The 18,391-nt window shown below is 42.3% G+C and overlaps 1 protein-coding gene across 3 annotated transcripts; it reads right to left on the bottom strand.

Moving 5' to 3' along the window:
• Positions 1-1,662: 1,662 nt before the first annotated feature.
• Positions 1,663-13,865, bottom strand: C15H5orf24 (chromosome 15 C5orf24 homolog). Of its 3 annotated transcripts, XM_053956494.1 has the most exons (3): positions 13,760-13,864; positions 5,902-6,331; positions 1,663-4,028 (listed from the first exon to the last, which is right to left on the bottom strand). In XM_053956494.1, the coding sequence occupies exons 2-3, from the start codon at positions 6,326-6,328 to the stop codon at positions 3,988-3,990; spliced, it is 468 nt and encodes a 155-aa protein (XP_053812469.1). In that variant the 5' UTR covers positions 6,329-6,331; positions 13,760-13,864; the 3' UTR covers positions 1,663-3,987. The 3 variants fall into 3 exon arrangements, with proteins under 3 accessions (XP_053812469.1, XP_053812467.1, XP_053812468.1); XM_053956492.1 differs by lacking the exon at positions 1,663-4,028 and having other exon boundaries at positions 5,255-6,331; positions 13,760-13,865; XM_053956493.1 differs by lacking the exons at positions 1,663-4,028; positions 13,760-13,864 and adding an exon at positions 8,475-8,494 and having other exon boundaries at positions 5,255-6,331.
• Between the last annotated feature and the right edge of the window lie 4,526 nt (positions 13,866-18,391).

The raw sequence follows: 18,391 nt of genomic DNA, 5'->3' as shown, positions 1-18,391 counted from the left end.
GGAGCAACCTGGGATAGCGCCAAGTGTCCCTGCCCATGGCAGGGGTGTGGAACAAGATGTTCTTTAAGGTCCCTTCCAACCCAAACCATCCCATGACTGTGACCACCGTGCTGAGCCTGCACGGTGACCGGAGCCGCTGCCCGGGCCGGCTGTAGGGCTGCTGATGCTGCTGGAGGCATTTCACTATAGTTCAGGTCGGAAATTCTTGCAGCGAGACAAGTGCCATCCCATGGCTTCGGCAGGCTGCTGTGACTGAGCAGTGAGTGCCTGTAACTCAAAGCCTGCTCTGGTACAAGCGTGTTGCAGCCCCAGCACTGCCCCACAGCCGCAGCTGCCTGGCGAAGGATTTGCCTACTCCCACCGTCCCCTTTGGGAGTTGTTTGCACACAAACTGTGCCTTAACCTACAGCAGGCTGGGGTAAGGGTAAAAGGCAGCAAACTAAAGGCGTATTTTTAAAACTAAAAAAGAAGAGTTCTTGTCCAGCAGCTTATCAACCAAAGCTCCCATGCAGAAAGGCAAGGTAAATACTCCCATATTCTTTTTTAGGAAATTGTATTTTTCCTGTTGCAGAATTAGTTTTTACTTTATTTCAGTTTAATAGTGAAGCCTCAAGACTCTTTGGGACATTTTGAAAATGAACACATTACTTCAAGCGCTGGAATCGTTTTTAACACACTTCCTTAAAACTGCCAGCAGTGCACAATGAGATTTTGCCAAAACTCTGCATCTGTCAAAAATTGATAGTCGTGACCGAGGGGAGCATGAACCATGCACATGGGGAAAAGGGCAAAAGGAAAAATCAAGTAATTGTGTATAAATGAAGATGGGGGTCACTTATTACAGAAACTGGACTTTTAGCGTTGTTTTTACTCAGGTGTACTTCTCCAATTGTGCCATTCCTTACAGCACACATTTTCTTGCTTGAAGCTTTTTCTTTTGAAGTCCAATTTGCATTGAAGTCCAATTTGCATTATGTCCTCATATTAGTGCATAAGCACTAATAATGAGGACATAATAGTCTAAAAATAGAAAACATGAGGTTTGCACATAGAGGGAAAACATTTAATTAGATCAGCTGATATGGAGCAAGCCAGAAAGCAAAAGCACAAAGGGAATCCAAACCGGTGCAGACTAGCAAAGATCAAGCTGCCTCATTCCCCCTTCTCCTTATGTTTTAGTCAAAACAGCATTTTCAACTTGAAAACAATTTCTTACTGTGAATTTAATCTTAACATGATCTCCTTCCTGCCATAGCACAAATATTCCTGGAATACAGGGATAAATATATCTTATTCATCACAGAATAATGAATTATGACCACCATTCCATGAAAATTTTATTTATGAGTACTTTCAATTTGATTTCCATGTGCAACAGAGGAAAAAGTTAGCAGTTGACTATTTATCCATACAGGGTGATAGCTCCTTTGCTCCCCTTTTCTCCAATCTGAGCAAAAGGACAAATACAATTAAGTTACTGTCACTGTTGTTGTCAATTCATTTAAAAAAAGCAACATTATCTCCTGACACCTGGCAACTCATGGTCTTTTTGCCTTGATGCAAACATATGTAACATGTCTGTAACCAGCAGGTAACGCTGTCAACTGGCATCTTCAGCCAGAATTTAAAAGGTATTAAAAAAAAAACAACAGGGAAAAATAGTTAGGTTTTAAAGTATTAACTTTATTAATAAATATACATCCATATGATGATGTAAATACAGATCATGAACACTACTCCATTCCCATACACATAATTGCACACGAGTAGCTCAAGTTCATGGACATAAAAACATACACAGTATCTAATCAGGCTTTTTACAGCAGAGGACAGGGTGCTGATACTAGTTATTTAACAGATTACTGTAACCCCCAAAGTAAACCTGTGGAAAAGCAAATGATGGAAGATCGAAGGAACAGAAAGTGGTTCAAATTTCAGAATACAGATTATTCTATTTCAAAAAAAAGTCACAAGGAGAAAGGTCTAGTCTGTACTAAAGTCATAAATATATTTAGCGGTGTTAAAATATATGCATTATAATAGAGAAGAATAAACTTTTTGTAATCAGAAATGAAGTTTGCAGTTCCAAGTATTTATGATTGTTATCAGCTGTTTTAACTGTCAACTCTAAGGGTAGTGTGAAACATTATTATACATATAACAAAGAACAGCAGAGCCACAGCTAATGAAACCATTGCACAAATGACTTCACATTGCTCTGCCTTTTAAAGCTCTTCAAAATGGGGGAGGGAGTTAAATTCTCATCTGAATTGCTCGGTGTATTGTAGTTCCAGGTAATTATCTTCAAAGATACATCACTTTTCACTGACAAGGCTTGGTTGTGTCCTGACTGAACATTAAGATCATTCAGGCAAAATGAAAATATTTCATTCAGAAGAGAGATCTTTAATGGCTCTAGTTAATTTGATTATTTTAAATTAAATCCAAGATATAAAGAACATTGCTTTAATGACAAAGCTAAGTGCTGATTTTAAAAATACCATCTTTGATACCAAAGTCAGCTGCTGATGGTATCTGATTTTTTTCTGCCAAAATATGGTGCTAGCATCTTGAATCTGTCCAGTGCAAGACTTTATAGTAGCAAAATTATTTGGTTTTAAAGTTTAAGTAAATTTAATCAAGAAAATGAATAGTAGTTACTACATGTATCTTAAACAGTGAACTTTATAGCATCATTAAGGAATTAATAGCAAGCTAATACATTTCATTTATGTATAAATAAGACATTAGAAACTTGATAATTAAAAGAAATTATTAAAACCTAAACTTGACATGTAGGTCTTCTGAACAGTGTTAACACACAACAGTGATCCTAGCTTATGAATAGCTGAATTATGATATATAATATAAAATAAGCAATTTACCTTACAAGTAATGTTTTCATACTATGGGGGGAAAATGCCAGTTTTCCCATTGGTACTAATAAAGTTTAGGCATTAACATGCTGTTTCAGTGTTTCTCATGGAAAAAAAAAGTGTTGAAAAAAGCACAATGTATTCTGCAGAGTATACATAGGAAGAACAGAAGTATTTGAAAATTCCATTTCTAGTCACTTTGAATCTCCTCTTTTTTTTCCCTTCACTGCATGGCACCAGTAAACTCTAGTCAGATATAAAATAAAGCAGAATTAGGAAATACCAGCAGTGCACTTCTGATCTCCTTCCTAAATGCAGAGAGCCAAGCAGCATACTGCGGGCTCTCTGAACACTTTTCTATTTGATGCTCATCATTTCACAACTGACAACATTAATTAGTTTTTACTGGGATTATATTTCATCTGATATAATTAATAAACACTGTAATGAACAGAAATTGCTTAGGTGATTTCATTATTTCATCAGCATACTTGAATACAAATTATACTAGCAGAACAGCAATACATCTGCATTATCTCCTGACACACAGCACAGCACCATTGAGTGGATGCACAAGTGAGGAACGGACAGGAGCAAACAGGATCAACAGGAGGAGGTAAGGAGTGGAGTTTCTCCAAGGTACAGTGGTTGACATGCAACACGTTCCTTGCCAGCGAGGTGTGACACTCCTGCAGTTACACATTCAGCTGAAGAGGACGGCTTGCCCAGCTGAGTTCAAGAAAGAACTTAAAGCAGTCTTTTGTTGAAAAATTATCTGATTAAAAATAGCCAATACAACACAGATCCTGAGGGTGAATGAACTCACGTTAGCATTTTGCATGTGTCAGAAGTTACATCTTCTGAGAGAGACTGCTAAATTTCAGACTTGCGAGTTTGTAGAGGAACAGAACGTACAACTGGATTTCAGAGCTTCAGCATGAAGAAACTATTCCTTAGTAGCAATTTAGCTGCCATTAGTTCATCTACTGACTAAGGAGCCATCCAGTATAAGTTGAGGTTCATTGTCTTAGTTGCCAGTCCATACACAGTTCCCCCAAAACAATTCAACACACCTATTGTAAAGTACAGCAAAAGTCCAGCTCAATATGTGTTAGGCATCACTGGAACACCTGAAGGCTTGCTGCTTTTTTCCTGATAAAAAAGGTATGAGACATGACATCTGTTTCTTAAGTTGTCATCACTGAAATCAAGAGGTCTAGTCAAAATGACAGCAGGCCAGAATAACATTTATGTTAACAAAAACGACCATCATTACCCATTCAGCACAGGCTCAACCCAAATTTTACTCTCCCCCAAATCTGCAAAATCTACATATTCCCCCTCCCCAGGTATTTCAAGCTACAAATATATCAAAGTCAATTTATATGTGAAATTATTTAAACGTAAACTTTCTTCCAGATTAAAAAAAAAAAAAAAAAAGAAGAAGAAAATTCATTTGGAACAAACAATATGTAACACTGAGGACTGGTTATTTTTTTCTTTTGAAGTCTGGATGAAAGTATTTTACACACACACACTCACACATTCTCCCACACTTAAAAAAAATTACACACACCCAGTTGAAAAATGAAACATTTCTTTTGGGAGGAGGGGAGGTTTTAGTTTGAGTCAAGAAAAGTACTTACAGTTAACCAATAGCATTTTTTTCTGGCTTGCATGCATAGATGAATTACTCTATATCTGGGATCTAGCAGTGCAGTAAACTGCATCCTGTTTGCATCAGCTATACAGTTTGCTTTTATAAATCATGAAAATTGTGTCCTTTGGTAGATATAGAAGCTTCTATAACTTAAATATAGTATAAATGCCTAACAATGAAATAACTATTTCCAGGAATATCTGGCAAAACTGAGTCTAAAAATTTGGCAACAGTGTCTATTTAAAAAGTTTAATTTGTAAACATTATAGGTTATTACTTTAAAAGCTATTAAACTGTCGCCGTCTAAGCACAGATCTGAAAGGCAAAAGCCAGCGTAAATAGCTATTTACAGATTTAAGAACTTACTGTTTAATATTAATCAAGTGCCTAACTAGAATGAACAGCACTTAATTTCTTATAAAATGTTTCAAACACCAAATAATTATTTGTGGTTTGGTATATTTATTACTAGGCATTTCAAAATTACCCAGCAGAATCCTGTAAGAGTGTAACTAAAGGAACAGCTCTCACCTAATGGCAAAGTAACTTGTCTTTGTAAGGCGCTGTGAAGCTGTAACACACTGTACAAATGCTCAGGTTTCTTTAATATCTTCCAAATTATTTTTGGAGCATTAGTTGAAATTCACTTAATGCTACAACTCCAGAAATAAAAGTCACTGGAAATCACTCTAGAAAAAAAGGTTGGGTTTTTTTTTTTTTTTTTTTGTTTAAGTTTTTAAGTCTATCTGAGGTCTGTAGAAGGTCCTGCAGAAGTGGAAAATGTGGCTTGCCACTTTATTAATTTTTCTTACCAAGTAAGAACTTAACTGGCTAAGTTGCTTATTGTGGGACAGGCCACATCATGAACCATCAGCCAGCTAATTTCTGTCCTCCTTATTTCAATTATTTAATGCATAACATACATCTAGATTTATGTGAAACTGAAATTAAAACTAGGGACATGGACATTATGTAAGTATTGACACCAAGGCATAATGTATCATTTTAGACTTCTTCATAAATTATGATTTTAAATCAACAGAAGCCTCTTTAAACCAAAGCCTTCCCATCATTCTGTAAAAGTTATTAATTGCACCTGTAGGTTATGGCATTATTGGAACAAAATCTAGAAGCTCAGACTTAAGCAAACATTACAAGAAAACTCAAGAAACATGCCCAAAATCAGCATAAAGCAGATTAGTAAAGAGTAACTCATTCCCTCCCTTCATTCATTAGGCTGTTTGATTTTGCTGCTAGTTTCACCAGCAGCATGGACTCCTCTGTTATGCACCATAGGGTAAGGAAAAGCTGCACTGCCACAAGTATAATTTAGATTTGCAAGCCGTGATAGAGCTTTAATGCTACCTGGAGGTCTGCCTGGGCTGACTTTGTATCCTGCTGCTTTAGTTGTACCCAAGGGTCTGCCTGGACTTGTCTTAAATCCAGCTGCTTTGGTGGTCCCCAGGGGTCGACCTGTGCTGGTTCGGTACCCTGCTGATTTCGTGGTCCCTGATGGCCTTCCACGTTTCCCGGAGCGGTTGAGGTTTTTCTTTTTCTTTAGTTCATCTTTTGTCTCTATATTCCTGCCACTTGTGGTCTGCAAGTGGGGGTCGTTCAAGGCATCTTGTCTCTGGCAGGCAATGGGTTTGTGGCTGACTGCGTGGCTGTACTTGCTCTGCTGTGTGGCGTAGAGGTCAAACTGATCCGCAGCCCTCACATTGTCTTCGTTCAGGCAAGAGCTCTTGCCGGTCCCACAGAACGCTGGATTACTGCTGGCAACAGGGTGCATCATTTTCTACCAAAAACAGGAGAGGGAAATACGTATCAATATAGCATAATACTGCAGTGTTCCACAAAAGAGAATCTTTCAAAAGCTACCTCTGTTTCATAAATTAGTCCAAAATACTTTGTCTATTTTTAGTAAACAGTATGTCAGTAAATTACTTTTGAAATTGGTTTTATTAAGCCTTCACTTGAGGTTCTGCACAGTAACCTTTACACATAGTTAAAAAGGAGAGTTTAAACCACATATTATTCACTTAGGTGTAATTAGGGACAAAGTAAGTTTAAAAACTGAACAACAGCATTTCAGAAACCAAGATCTACAATATTTGCTCATCTATGATTCCAAAACCTTTCTAACCAAGTATCATTTTAGTTGTTCTACCTCTAAGATTAATATGTGACTCAGCTGTAAGCCAAAGAAACTTTGGTTTACTCTGTTATAACTCTCTTGGTATAGTAGATACAGGATCCTAAAGATTTTTTTGTTGTTTGCTTAACTGCAGCAAAAGAATAAAGTGCAAATCAGTTTTCTTATTTCATGTCACAATTAATGTCAAAGAAAGAAACACATAAGGCATTTGGCAACAAAATGGTGCCATAGTTGGGAAAGCAGAGGGATGAAATGAATTTGTAACCAAGTACAAGATGCTGGATTGCCGAAATGCCACTGCTGTCCTAGTTAGGAGAGCACGTACAAGCTGCTATCAATGCCAGCACTCAGATATGTTGATATTGTTGGCATTGCCAACAACTCTGGGAAATAAAGCAACTACATCTTCCATTCAACTATACTGGTTCTACAACTTAAATAAGCTGCAAATACTCGAAGTCTAAGATAGTAATATTTAGCCAGGCTGAAGACAATATTAAGCCAATAAATAATCTGGCCCTTCAGAGTATTTCTATGTCTTGCAGCCACACTTAAGACACCAAAAAATGTCTTCCCATGTTAAATTTCTTAAGAAGATAAAGTCTTCTATTCCCTACAATAGCTCTGGAATATCACCTACAGCAACATAATTTAAATTCTACCATTGATTACTGAATTTATTTGGCAGTTACAAATGTTTCCTGCCAGCCAGAGAGAAAGCACACAGCACAGTCTATTTATCCTGGAGTAAATCCCCGTGCTCTTTTCTCCTGATTACAAAGGATACATTCCCTCTTGGAACACTCAATCTACCCTGGCTTGTCAAATGCACATTACAGCGTGCATTACTCTTGTGCAAATATATGAATATGGGTTTATGTCAAATAGTGAAATTATGATAGTAATATGGTTTAAATATTAGATGTTCTAGTAGAGATAATCCAAGTACTACAATCCTGGTGCATAGCATGGGGTACAGTAGAACAAAAGTGAAACCACTGTCATTGCAGCTGTTAACGTCCAAGCCAAACAACTAAGAATAGTTTGCAAGCCTGCACTTAGCAAAGGACAAAGGAAATAAGCTCAGGTCAGGAGACCAGACAGAAGGTCTTGTCTGTGCAGCAATACAGAAGGAAGCTTAAGGTTTTCTACAATTCACAGTAAAAAAATGTTACCTTTCTTTAACCCCATTAGAAAAGTGCCTGCAATTATCACAAAAAATAACTGAGATTTTTCATGATATGTAACTGCAAACATGAGGGTTCCTTTCAGTGCGGAGAGTGTAAAGCCCAGCAGCTCTGAAAGGCTGTTCAGCTGTTTGTTGATCCACTAGAGACACTTGGAGTGCTGAGAAGCACTCTTGTCTCAGTACTCATTTTAAACACAGGAATACTGGCTTTGGCCCCAGAAAACTGCTCCAAGCTCAACTGCCACAAAGAAGGATCAGCAGAGCTGCCCAGTATCCAAGGTACACACCAGAGCAGGGAGAAGGCACCGAATAAAAGCAGGGGCTCCTGGTATTTCTCATGAGGCCAACCAGGCTCACACTCACTCCTGTGTTACATTCCTATTCTCTGCTTCTTCTCCTCATTACACTTGGGGGGGATTTTTCCATCCATCTTTCTGGGGGAGAGCCATCATAAGCACTCCTAGACAGTGAATATATTCTGCTGTGGCTGATGAATGCTGGAGCTTCATCACCATATGCATGTGCTTTGTGTCTACGGCAATAGCACTGACAAACACTGACTTCACACACAAGCCCTGGCTGATGATACTTTACCTTCCATCTGGCAACAGCCAGCATTACTGGAATGGATGAACGAAGAAAGACAGTACAAAATCAGTAACTGTTTAAAATTTCTTTCTAGAAGAAGCTTAACAAAACCCCCAATTTCAGTGGAAGACTGCCAACAGGATTTTTTAAAATGCATTTCCCCCTATCTCTGCACCATTTTTCAACAAACCATGCAAATTTCAAGTAGTAGCCAAGGTTCCTCTTTTATCTTCTTTGATTTAAGACATTTTTTGAAAAGTTTTTAAAAGGAAATCTGTAATCAAGCTTAATTACCCTAGCATGGAATCTCCAGCATAATTTTCCTTCATTCACATTACAGCAGGGAATAAAAGAATGTAGAGAGACTATCTGTGGTATGGAAGCAGGTTTCTTGGCAGGGAGATATACAGGATAAAAGAAAATTGGTATAAAATGCAAAGCTATGCCAATTTAAAAATTACACTCTAGCTAAACTGTATAGCTAAACACAAACAACTTTGCAATCATTCTTGAATAAAACCCTCCAAAAAGTTTCCAATAAGATAGAACTTTCTCATTTTAAACCTGTAAATAGACATGTAAAAATATTTGCAACAGTTTACTTAAATCAGTTTTTAAACTGATTTAACTGACTGGCTCTGAATATCTCTGTATCAACAAACAATTAAGATGAGGCACTGCAACAAGGAAATTAAGTTGTATTTCAAAAAGATTTGCTGGAAAGTAACTATGGAGGATTTTCTGTACGGATCTTTTAGTGCCTGGTAATTTATATCCATACAAGTGCTGGGGAAAGGAGGAGGCACTGGATAAGCTGGCTTTGGGAAAAGAGAGGCAGCTTCTCACGCAACAAAGCACAGAAGTTCCAGCACTGCTAGAAAGAAACGGGACAATCCAGCTGGGACCCACAAAGCTTTGCTACAGGGGGATGTGTGGACATGGTCATGACCCCCCCTCGTATCCCTAAAATACAGCTTAACATACAGCTCTAGCTCACAGCTGCTAAGGCTCCCGGTATTGTTATGGCCCATCTCTCTCTCCAGGCTTTCCTCCTGCAGGAAATTCCCATTCATGACCTGTTCACTACACAAAATTGTAATATCAAAGCTACTCAAATCGCATTACATAAAAACATCCTCTTGGGCTGTGATGTGATGCCCTCTTTGGCTTTCAAACATCATACCTTGCCTTCTTCATGGGCATGACTTAGCTGCCAGTGTAGACAAGATGAAACCTTTGATAAGCAGACACATTCACAAGGCCCCGCAGAACAGGCACTTGCTCAGTAGTCATTTTATACTGAGTACTGGACCTGAGACCCATTATCTGCACTGAGCAGAATAATCAGCTCCAGCACAAGCAGCAACTGCTCTGCTCTCAACACCCAGCCTGCCTTCTGTGGCCTGGTGAGTGCCAGAACAGACCTGACTCAGCAAGTGCCTCTGACTTCTGCTAAAACACCCCTGAATCATAGCAAAACTGCACAAAACTTGAAGTCCACCTATATTACAGCTTTCCAAATGATGAATACCAGGAAGGGTAAACTCCTCACACCAACAGGGACGATTTTGCTTTTAATGAGGGTTAGTATACAACACCCACTGTTTTTTCTGAGATTTTTTACCACTGAGCCTGCAATAATTTCTTTCCACAGTATCGATGGGGCTGTGGGAGGCTGTAGCAGCACATTTTCATCATCATACAACACACACGAAGTTATGTGACTCGCTACTTAACAACACAAGCAGCCACAAGCATCATTTGTGCAGAGCTCTCTGAAGGTCGCTGTGGCCAGTGAGCGCCGCGGGAGCGCAGCACAGGCCCGGCTCTGTTCAGGATCCCTCATAAAGGACGCTCTATGCTGAGCTCCACGGCCCTGGGGAGTGTCACAGGGCTCCTTTGCTTTGCAGGGGGGTTGAGCAGCAACAGCAGCAGGAGGAATATTTTCCCTTTCAAGACCACAACAGAAATATGGTGTCAGTTCTGTTCTTCTCTCTTAGGACAGCATGTGTGAGAAATCCTTTCATCACTCACTAAGAATTCTATCAATTTAAATGTTTTTCACATGTCCCTTTTATTGTCAGTTCCTTTTATACACATTAACTCTTGCTAAAGTAGGGTCTTACCCAGTTTTTAAAACTCTGTAACTGCTTGCTTTCACAAAGATGTACCTTATCTGGAGTATTCACATAAATGTAAATATTTTAAAAATACTAAGTATTAAATTCTATCAGTGGCACAACATACACTGTAACACCTGAACGTACAACTGAAATCTTATCTACTTGTGAAGTCTGATAACCAGCTTTTCCACTTATGAAGCCCTTATGAAGTGCTTATGAAGCCCTTTCTGCAGTTAGTGCATAATATGTATTTTCTCACTGTTTGACACCTGATAAAATGCCAAAATATAAAAAATAATTTCTTTACAGCAGTGACTCCCTAGAATTACTACATGACAACACAAGACTGCAAATCAAGAGACAACATAATTTTGGAATTTTGTTTATTCTTAGAAATTAAGAGCTCTCCAAGCAATACAACTTACAAGTATGGTCCTTCCCCTGGTGACCCAGAGTAATTTTCTTATATGACAGAAGTTAAGAGAAGAGTTATTTGGAGCTGAAACACCCACTCCCTTCAAATTCCCCTTCCCCAGACGTGCCAGCAGAGTGGCAGCCTTCCCCCATCAGCATCGTGCCTCCTGCTCCTCACCAGAGAGCTGCAACCTGGGTGTGGTCTCTGTGCCCCTGGGAGTTCGAGTCTTTTGACTCAGACACCCCAGGAGAAACAAAGCTCTCCAAAGCCTAAGCACCAGCTTTGTATTACAGACAAAGCTCAACTGCTCTCACAAAGGGTTGATGTTGGCAAGCACCGCTAGGCTAAGTGTAAAGTAAACTGAACTTTTAGGGTTCACTCATTATTTGATTGCAAAACCAGGCAAACAAGTAATTGTTAGGCTTTCTAACCCTGAAAAACAAATAAGCCATATTCAAGGGCAGAGTTTCACTAGATGCTAACATTAGCAAGGATGTCAGCTGACTTCTTCCCACCCCAAAATTAAGATCTTGTATGATGAGGATGATGATGAACAGGACATCTTGAAAGGCTTAAGACAGCTTCACAAAAATTAAGGAAGATGGCATCAATGATTTAATTATCTGTGCAACCCAGTCACACTGACACAACTGACAGTTTGGTTTCACAATCAACAGAAAAACCACTCTGAATCCGCCCTTCTTCTGAACAGGACAATCTTGCCCTTTCCTCTTCTTCCACATTCCCACTCCTTCTGCCAACACTATTGTGCAAGAGCAGGACAAATCAACATCAGGGATCTGATCCAGGTGAAAACTAATCCAACAAGAAAGCAAAAGCAACAGTGTGCAGGCACGGGGGCAAGAGAGTAACAGAAACCCACATTTCCATTAGCACGGAGACAGTGCCAGGTCAGCCTAAGCCACATTACCCACTGGCTGCCACTGACCCCATTCTCTGGTACTGTTACTTAAAAAAAATAACAAGATCTCAAAAAGATGGTCTTAGTGGACTTCAAAGACCTGGATGACAGGCATGACAAGTCCCAAAGACAGCACAGGGAACGGAGGTTGGAGAAAAACCCCAGAGCTGGGGATGGAGCAGCTCAGAATCGAGGCAGCCATTAGGCCAGACAGACTGGCTTAGGAGAGTTCAGTGAAACTGCACCCTCATTATTCTGTGGTTCTGCAATTACCAAACTTCAAGGCAAACCAAATATGCATATGAATGATGGAGCAGGTAGAGGTGGATCTTTATAAAGAAAGGATTATTAGTGTTTGTGAATTGTCCATTCACCTCAAGGGGCTATTCCCAAATAAAAAGGAGCAGTCCTTGCCATAGCCTAGAACAAGGGCTTTGAGGAGCTGGAGATGCTTATTCATCTCCGTGGGTGTTCTCGCCCACCGCTCTTCTCCCCAGGGCTGCAGTCTCGAACAATAGCTCCAGAGGTAAGAGGTGCTCATTCATCTCAGTGGGTGTTCTCACCTACCCTCTCCTTTCCCTAGCCTGCTACCACAAAAGGACTTTCAAGCTTAAGAGTTGGATCCAGCAGCTCCTTCCTGATGTGAATTTTCACTTCTCTGTGACCGGACCATGCAGAAGGCTCTGGACACCTGTCCACAGACCTCAGCAGTGCAAAGGGCTCTGAACACCTGTCCACACACCCAAACACAGCCACAGCAGCGTCCTTGTGTGAGAGTACTGAAAGACAAAGTCCACTTGTTGAATCTGTTCAACAATGGCCAATGGAAAAACATGTTGGGATTTTCTTTTAAGACTGCATCTAAAATATGAGGGATACGGGTACAGACACATACACAAAATTCTAAGAGAAACTGTGGCATCTGAAGACTGAAATAAAAATAAACAATAATTTAAGAAATATTTTAACAGAGTGCCCCTCCTACCCTTTCATTTTACACAAACAAAAACCACATGGATCAAAATAACTGTTAATCCAGGGAGAACTGCACAAAAATTTAAGGTGCAACTATTCACTAATTAATTACACCGGAAGGACTATGCACAAACAAGAATGCACTAAACTATCCATAACTGAACACAAGAACACGCAGCACTGACACGCGTTATATCAAAAGGCAAAGAGGCACAGAAGGGACACAGTGAGGCTCTCCAGGTACCCCGATGCGCAGGTGAGCGAAGGCATCCGCTACTTAGGTGTGTCAGGAAATACATCCATGGGCTGTACGCACACATGCAGATGCCCCACGCGAATGGGATGTGCTCTAAGTAAACAGCCCCGCGCACCCGCCAGCCCCACGCACGGAGCTGAGGGTGCTGAACAGAAAGGAACAATTCCCGGCCGCAGGCTGGAGAGTAGGAGGGCCCAGCCCCACCTGGAGCGGCCAAGGGCCGGCTGAGGGGACAAAGGGGCGGCACACCTCCCTCCGACTCGGCCGCAGCCGGGGACGCCGCGCCCGGGGCGGCCTCGCGTGTCCCGCGTCCCGCGCGGGGGGCACGGACCGGGCCCGGCCCTGGGCACGGCCGGGCGGGGACAGCGGGGCAGGCGGCCATGGCGCAGCTCCCCTCGCGCGGCCCCACGGGGCCCGGGCGCCGCAACCTGGGGCGAGGAGACCGCGGGATCGCCCTCAGCGGCGGGGAGGGAGCGGAGGGGGGAGAGGAGAGCCCCGCTCCGCTCCCCTCCCCCGCCGGCCGCGGCTCCATCTTGCCCGCCCGCCGCCTCCCACCGCGTGGAGCAGGGGCCGGGGCCCGCGGGCTCGACCCGCACCTACCTGAAAAGCTCAGGGCGGCGGCGGCGGCGGCGGCGGGCGGAGCGGCCGCCTCCCCACACCGCGCCGGGCGCTGCAGGGAGGGGACGGGCGCAGGGGAGGGAGCGGCGCTGCGGCGGGCGCGGGTGGCGGGGCGGGCGGGGCGCGCTCCCGAGCGGGACCGCGCTGCGGGGGCGCGCGCGGGGCGGGGCCCGCGAGGCCCCTCCCGCCGCCGAGGGTCGGGGCCGCGCGGCCGCCGCCATTTTGTGGGGCGGGCGGGCAGAGGTGAGGCTGGCGAGGGCACAGACTTGTCCCGAGTGCCTGAGGCACCGTGCGTGGCCCTGCACATCCCTGAAAGCGGGAAAGTGTTACTGGTGCTTCCATCACTGCCGTTTGGATCGAGGAGTGTGGCATCTTCTGTGTCAAAAGTACACACGCAGGCTCACTTGGGTTGGAAAACACCTCTGGGGTCACCGAGCCAACCTGTGACCGTGGCACTGAGTGCCACATCCAGTCTTTACTCAAACACCTCCAGGGGCGGTGACTCCATCAGCTCCACTCCACCTCACACTGCAACCCATTACGGAGCAGTCCAGCTCCAGGGCTGTTAGAAGGATGTTTTACAGGAGTTCTGTCTCCCTGCTGGCTGCAGTGGGAGCAGCCGCCGTTTCCAGCGTAGCTCACACGGGGTTGGGTCCGGGCATGGACCATCTGTGGGACTGCTGCTTATTAAATACTTTGCTTTGTTTAGTCCATCCGTGTTTTGAAGAGTTCAGTCTTGCAGTAGCACTTCCTTATAAACGCAATTTCATACCTGCAAAAAGGAACAGCAGCTGCAAGAATTGCAACTTCAACTGTTTACAAAAAGATTCCATAGAAACATTTTAAGTGCCCAGCACATTTCACCATCCAACCTTTTGCCCACTTGGGGGAGGGCTGTGACCTCCCCTCCATATTTTTTAATGCACACTTGTTAATGACTATAATAGATTCCTGCCCTTCAAGAGCACCCTTAGTCCAGGGTCTGAATGACCACATTGGTCTTTAAATGACTGACACACAAAAGAGCCTGAAAAATATTGTGTACTATTCAGATGAGGTTTTAGATCATAAAAGCAAAAAAGACCAGGAAACAAGAACCTGCAGCTTTCACAAATAGTTAATTCTGCTTTTAAAAATATTTTCCTCTCCTGCTGTTGTTTGAGGAGCAGACTGCTGTACTCCAACACTAAGATATTCCATTTCTACAATACTTGGAGCTCTTCAGGCCGAAAATTGCTGTGAAACATCCTGCCAAGATGATGATTCGTATTCTTGCCATTTCTTCCTAATGCATGCAGGAATCCTCACTTGCAATATAAGAAAACAGCAGGGAAAAGCAGCATTTATTTAGCTTAATTTAGCAAATGATTCAATTTATTTACAAAGTTCATCTTTCTGCTGTTCAAACGCCTGTTGGAAATGCCAATGAAAAATGGTTCCGTTTGATACCTTTTCAGTGTCCTGTACTTGCAGTATTTTAATCTGGAAGGTGATGAAGTCAGGCTGGGCTTATCCTCCTGATTTTTGCAGAAACTGTGTTCTCAACAGAACACGGAAGCCATCAGAGCCTAGAGGAGAGGAAGTGCAGTGTGAGGCAGTGAAAGGCTCCATCCCGAGCCGTGAAGCTGGAACCCAGCTGTTGTCGAGGCTGTTGCTGGCAGAGCAGAGCAAGACCTAATTGTCTGACCTGGAACTGGCCATGGCTCTGTGATGGCCAGGTTGGTGTCAGTGCCCTGCACCAAACTCCAGGCAAAGCCGCACCAGCTGAGCCAGCCCAAATTGTCATCTGGTAGCAACAGGGCCGGGTCCCCTCGCGTGAAACTGTGCTGATAACAACAGGGACCAAGCACTGATCAACTGCTCTGCCACTGTCTTCTTTTGTCACAGCTCCCAGGGCCTGGGGCACGGGTGTTCCTCCGGTTGTGAATGTGCTTCCTCCTTTTCTTCCTCTAAAGGACTGACTCATTAGCAGTACCCAATGATTGCATTAATTATCTGTAAGATAAGTGATGCAATGAAATGTTGAGCCTTCCCACATCCAAACCACAAAATGCCATTCTCCTCCTCTCTCAGGAGATTTTGCCGAAGGATCCACATTTTCAAGGAGAGGAAGGGCCTCAAAGCACAAGTTCCTTCTTCCGCCAATACAGGAGCCTCTCGCTAGTCCTGGGCTCCAGAGCATGCTGAGCAAACGGAGAATTCAGTATGGGAGCTGCCACAACCTCCTATTTAACTGTGAATTATCAGAGCTTAACATTTCTACAAATTCACTTCCTAGCTAACATGCACAGGCAGAGGAAATGTAGGTTTTAATGAAAATCCTTAATCTTAACTCTGAGTGTAACATTTTCCTTGCTTGGCCATTCATTTCAGAAAAGTTGCCATGGGGTATTTATTATTTTAAGAAATGTTTGTGATGATGAACTTCATACTTAGAATGGCCAAAGTATAAAATAACTTAATCATATGCTCACTCTGCAGTAGGTTATTAATAATTTCTTAGCTCACTAGAACAACTTAGATCTGAGATGGTAATTAATTTACCTCTGCTTATGCTGGTCAGCTTAACAATCTTGTATCTCTCAGTTTGACTAAAGAAAAATATTTAAATCTGTTTCAGATGAAAAGTCTCAGAGAACCAATGTTTGGGTGGCAATCACTCAGACTAATGGTCATTTATTTAAAAACAATTGTTTCCACTGTAGCTAAAACTATCAAAACAAATCTTCCTGCCTAGCACTGTATAAACATTGTACAAAATGTACATTTTGAGACAAATTTGAATCCAGCTGTGCCCCTTTTATTTTTGCATTTTTAGGTTGCTCTCTGCCTCCACTCCCCCATACAGCCAGCCATGGTTAGCTGGAAGCCAGAATTTTTTCTGCATACACCCAGGCTCTAAGAACACAAACTTGTTTAAGCTGAGACCATATTTGGAAGAGATCTGGGTCAAGGAAAATAATCAAAGGAAAGTGCATTCCCAGAGCATCAAGTGAGGAGGCCACAGCGGCACACAGGGCCCTCAGTGCCTCCCTGCCACTGACGCTCACCCTGAGAAGCACCTCCGCAGCAATGTGGGGCAAAGCCAGACCCTTGGAAATGAGCTGTTCACCAGCACACCATCAACAGTATCATGACCATGGCAGAAAGATAAAAACTAATCCAGGCCAGCTCCACAGGCTCCATCCTCATAGCCACAGGTACCTGTCTGTAACCCTGCCACTACTTTGGCTGAAGTAATGACCATTTCTTACAACTGCAAAGATGCCTGAAGGACTGAAACACCAAAGTGTTCTCTCACTCCCTGAAATTCCAGCATTCTTTTTTTAGGAAGATCCCAAATCCAGCCTTTGGTTTTTGTTTTATATTTGGCTGCCACAATTGCAGAATTTCAGGAAAACTTTGCTTAACAAGATTTTTTTTTTCTTCCACTTGGAAGACTTGAGTAGAAAAACCCCTACAGATGGCACTTTAGCCTCTGAATATTTTATTTAATTAGCAGCCAAATGCACATTAACTAAATTGCAGTGCTTTAATTGTACAAGTAAAATCTCAAGCAGCCAGCACAGGGAACAGCTACAGAACATGCTGGCTGTGATCAACACTCACTGTCCAGGTTTATGTTTATAACATAAAGTCAGCATGCAAAATAGGCCTTGAGCTGCCTCTTTTAAACAAAAGGTGTCACCATGAACCATTTAGTTCAGGGAGTATAACATTCTGAACTGTGATAGCACACATTTTTTATCTTGCTGTGAATTTTTTTCCCCCCACACAAAATACTGGATTTAGTCTCTCCTGTTTTCATGACTTGGGCATTAATTCTACACAGGGGTGGTGGGTTACTGCTGTTTGAATCTCTGGTGGGTCACTTGCATGGAGAATGAGGGAGCTGGGCTGGGAGCAGGGGTCTCACCCTGCTTCCCATGCCTGGTGTGAGCCTGCTGCACAGTGACACCACTACATTATGTGACATGCAAGAAAAAGGTAATTCATGATCCAGTGCCAAATACTTTTATCACTTATCCACCCAGAACATCACTATTCACTCACTGAGAGCATAAAGGCAACCTTGAAAGCTGGTAGCATTATCACCTGTGCAGGTAACAGAACAAGCTGTGCTTATGTGTATTTAAAAGGAAAAAAACCAAAAAATCGGCATCCCTGTGCTCTTCCCACAACTGGCAACATGAATCTGACCAGGGCAGATTCCCTGGAAAGCAGCCAAATCATGATGTTTATAAAGATCTTGTCTAGATCCATGGACATTCTTATGAAGAACTACATAGATATTTTCATTATTGAATTCCATCTTCTCCAAACTTTTATTCTCATCTTGTTTCCATTGTTTATTTCCCTGTGTATTTGTAAATTTGAGAGTTTATTTTCCCCCAGCTTTTATGCATTTTGCTCCTGTTTTAATGTATCCAAACAACTTCACTGTGACTTTCTTAACTGAGTCTGGGCTGTATGGCATTGCATTTCCAGCACAAAAACAAAAGTACAAGCTGCTATTCACATCACCCCTCTCTAAACAGCATGAGGTTAACTGTCATAGGAAAAAAAAACAGAAGCAGTGCAAAGGCAGAAAACAGAAGCTATTCAGAAAGACAG

This window comes from Vidua chalybeata, chromosome 15 (assembly GCF_026979565.1).
Source record: "Vidua chalybeata isolate OUT-0048 chromosome 15, bVidCha1 merged haplotype, whole genome shotgun sequence".
In the NCBI taxonomy this organism is placed as follows: domain Eukaryota; kingdom Metazoa; phylum Chordata; class Aves; order Passeriformes; family Viduidae; genus Vidua; species Vidua chalybeata.
Note: the sequence above shows the minus strand (reverse complement) of the source record. Positions and strands in the feature narration are given on the sequence as shown.